This window comes from Sinocyclocheilus rhinocerous, unplaced genomic scaffold (assembly GCF_001515625.1).
Source record: "Sinocyclocheilus rhinocerous isolate Xijiao unplaced genomic scaffold, SAMN03320098_v1.1 scaffold371, whole genome shotgun sequence".
Taxonomy (NCBI): Eukaryota; Metazoa; Chordata; class Actinopteri; order Cypriniformes; family Cyprinidae; genus Sinocyclocheilus; species Sinocyclocheilus rhinocerous.
In genome coordinates, this window is record NW_015624205.1 from 347,795 (window position 1) to 350,429 (window position 2,635).

The 2,635-nt window shown below is 37.4% G+C and overlaps 1 protein-coding gene across 5 annotated transcripts in view; it reads right to left on the reverse strand.

The window, feature by feature from the left end:
- Positions 1 to 2,635, reverse strand: part of LOC107739443 (uncharacterized protein KIAA0232-like) — a 38,947-nt gene that overhangs the window by 21,027 nt on the left and 15,285 nt on the right. For all 5 annotated transcript variants that reach the window (XM_016551579.1, XM_016551564.1, XM_016551550.1 and 2 more), the window contains exon 2: positions 836 to 1,381. In XM_016551579.1, coding sequence (XP_016407065.1) covers positions 836 to 1,069 — 234 coding nt within the window. In that variant the 5' untranslated portion in view covers positions 1,070 to 1,381. The remainder of the gene's footprint in view (positions 1 to 835; positions 1,382 to 2,635) is intronic.

Genomic DNA, 2,635 nt, shown 5'->3' on the forward strand with positions numbered 1-2,635 from the left:
CAGCCGAATGGAACGCGTCTCTCTGGATATGCGCGCGCTTTGCACGTGTGCAGCAGAACTGAAGAGACGCTGCGCGAGATGAGGCTTGTGCGTGCGCTTCAGGTGTGAGTCAGACAGCAAGACGAGCCGGCAAAGAGTTGTTTTCTGCAACTTATTGCACTTAACTCTTTTTAACGTCAAGCAATTCTCTGCTATATGCGTCGAACTAAAACTTTGACCTTTTGCAACGTTTTGATTTAAGTAGCCTATTATTAAACTGATTCAGATATCGCACGTCCTTGCCAAATAAACTGCTCTCAAAAAAATAAAAGACTACTTGCATCCTGTTGCTTTAGTTTACTTTATCTCTATTGTACAAAAAAGCAAAGTCCCAAACAAGAATACCATAATCTACACAGATACAGGCACTAAATTTTTCATAGCCTAATTCCATAGAAGTTTGTGGATTAACATTTGATTAAATAAAATTCTTTTTTTTTTAAAATAAATCTGAATAATTGCAGAAAGAATCTATAGATTGAATATCAAAATAAATGCTAGTTATTACTGAACACAATAAAACGAATACTGAGGGACCTGAATTACTTCTAAACACAGAAAATATATTAAATGCTCCTGTTTTAATTGATCGAGCCCTAACAGGCAAGACGCTTTTTTCTTTATGAATCACTGAAGTTGGTTTACAATAAAAACAAATCTATCGTATGACTTCATAGAACACTTTTAAAGTTTTGGTTGAACAACTCGTTTAAGAAGACGTTTTGTTAGATTTGTACAGAAACAAGTCACAAAACACAAAAGCTTTTCCAGATGTGCGGACACTTTTTAACTATACCTGGTCCTGCAGATCATAGTCATAGCTGTCGTGCAGAAGCAGGCTAAGGACATAACGGGTGTAGATCATTGCATCTATGCCACATTTCTCCAGCTCCTGACCCAGCCAGCTCTGCACTGGCCCTAGTGACTGCAGTGAGGACATCTCGGAGGACGACACAGGGCCTGACAAAGGGAAGGCCCGCGAGACTCTTTCAGGAGCAGGGCCGTCTGACTCTCCACTCATTGGACGCATGAGACTAGGTTGGAGCCATTCTCAAATGCAGATACATGTTCCCAGGTGGACATGAAAGTGCGAGAGGGAGCGGTATGAATGGGAGAGAGCTGATATTATAGTAGGAGAGGAAGGACTCAATCCAGCAGGACAAACACAGGAAGGTCTACATGAAGAGTCATGTAGAATCCTCTGTATATTCGTATTGCTGTAAGCAAATGGTGGCTCTAATCTTCAGGCATGGCTTTGACCACTGGAAGCTAGCAGCTTACTGAATAGGCTACTTTCACTCATAAGGGTTCATCTTGGAGGACAGCTGGTTCCAGGCTCAACCTGAGAAAGAAAGAGAGAGAGAAACAAAACAAAAACACTTAGTTTCTAGGGCCCAATGAAATCAGTTTTATTTTTTCCCAAATTCCGTTTTATTTTTTCCAAATTCCATTTTTTTCTATTTTAATTTTTCTGGATTCCATTTCCCCCCCCCATTTTTATTTTTCTGGACTCCATTTTAATTGTTAAATTAAAGTTTATCAAAAAGCATGTCTTGAAATCATGAAACTTACAATTTAACAGCAATTTACTAAAAGTTTAACAAAAAATTACATATTTAGGGCCCTACGAAATACATTTTATTTTACTTTTTTTTTCTGGTAATCAAATGAAGGCATAAAACATTAAATTTTTCTTTAAAATTACTTTCATTAAAATTATTTCCATTAATCCAATGAAAATAAAACCTTTTCAATTTTTTGGGGCAAACAAAGTGCTGCACAACAGGTGTACTGTTAAAACATGGAAGAAAAATTTTGATTATTCTTTAAAAAAATAAAGCTTGAATAATAATTCTATTATTAGCAGTAGCAGTATTTAACCAGACTTTTATTTTGACAGGTTGCCGTGAAGAGTTTTGTTTGTGTGTATATGACGCAACATGTTTTCAGGTATATGATGACAGTTTTTCTAAAATGAAACTGTCAAATGCTCATGAAGTGACTCTCAGAGCAGTTCTGGAGATGTTGTTCATGTATTTATGTCCTCATTTAGTGAGAGGGCATATGATGAAAACACTGCGAGCGGCATGTGTGCTTCAGTATGAGTGGTAAACAAAACCATGTGTCTGCTCCATTCATTCACACAGAGACACTCAGAATATGCAGGATTTAGGGCTGCACGATCAATCGAATACAATTGTCATGCGCATTTTGTTAGTAAAGCCGGTTCTGTAATCAGCAGTAAATCATCATTGCGTGCTTTCAGATGGAGCAGCATTTACTACACAGAGTAACTTTCACCGACAAGTTACGCAAAAAAAAAACAAAAAAAAAGCCCAGACGATTTTATTGCGCCATTATGAAATCGAAGAAATCGTTCGCGATAATGACAGCTGTTTGCATAGCTTCTCAGTGAACTACAGCTCTGTGTAGCAAATGCTGCTCCATATGAAAGCATGTGAAAATATCACATTTAATAACATATTTTTACTCCAAACTCACTTCATAACGTCAGTCGAGTGTTTGAAATAAATCCTTCTCTGAGATGACGTGGCTTCTTACACAGAATAAGGCACGCAACATATTTCATAGTATT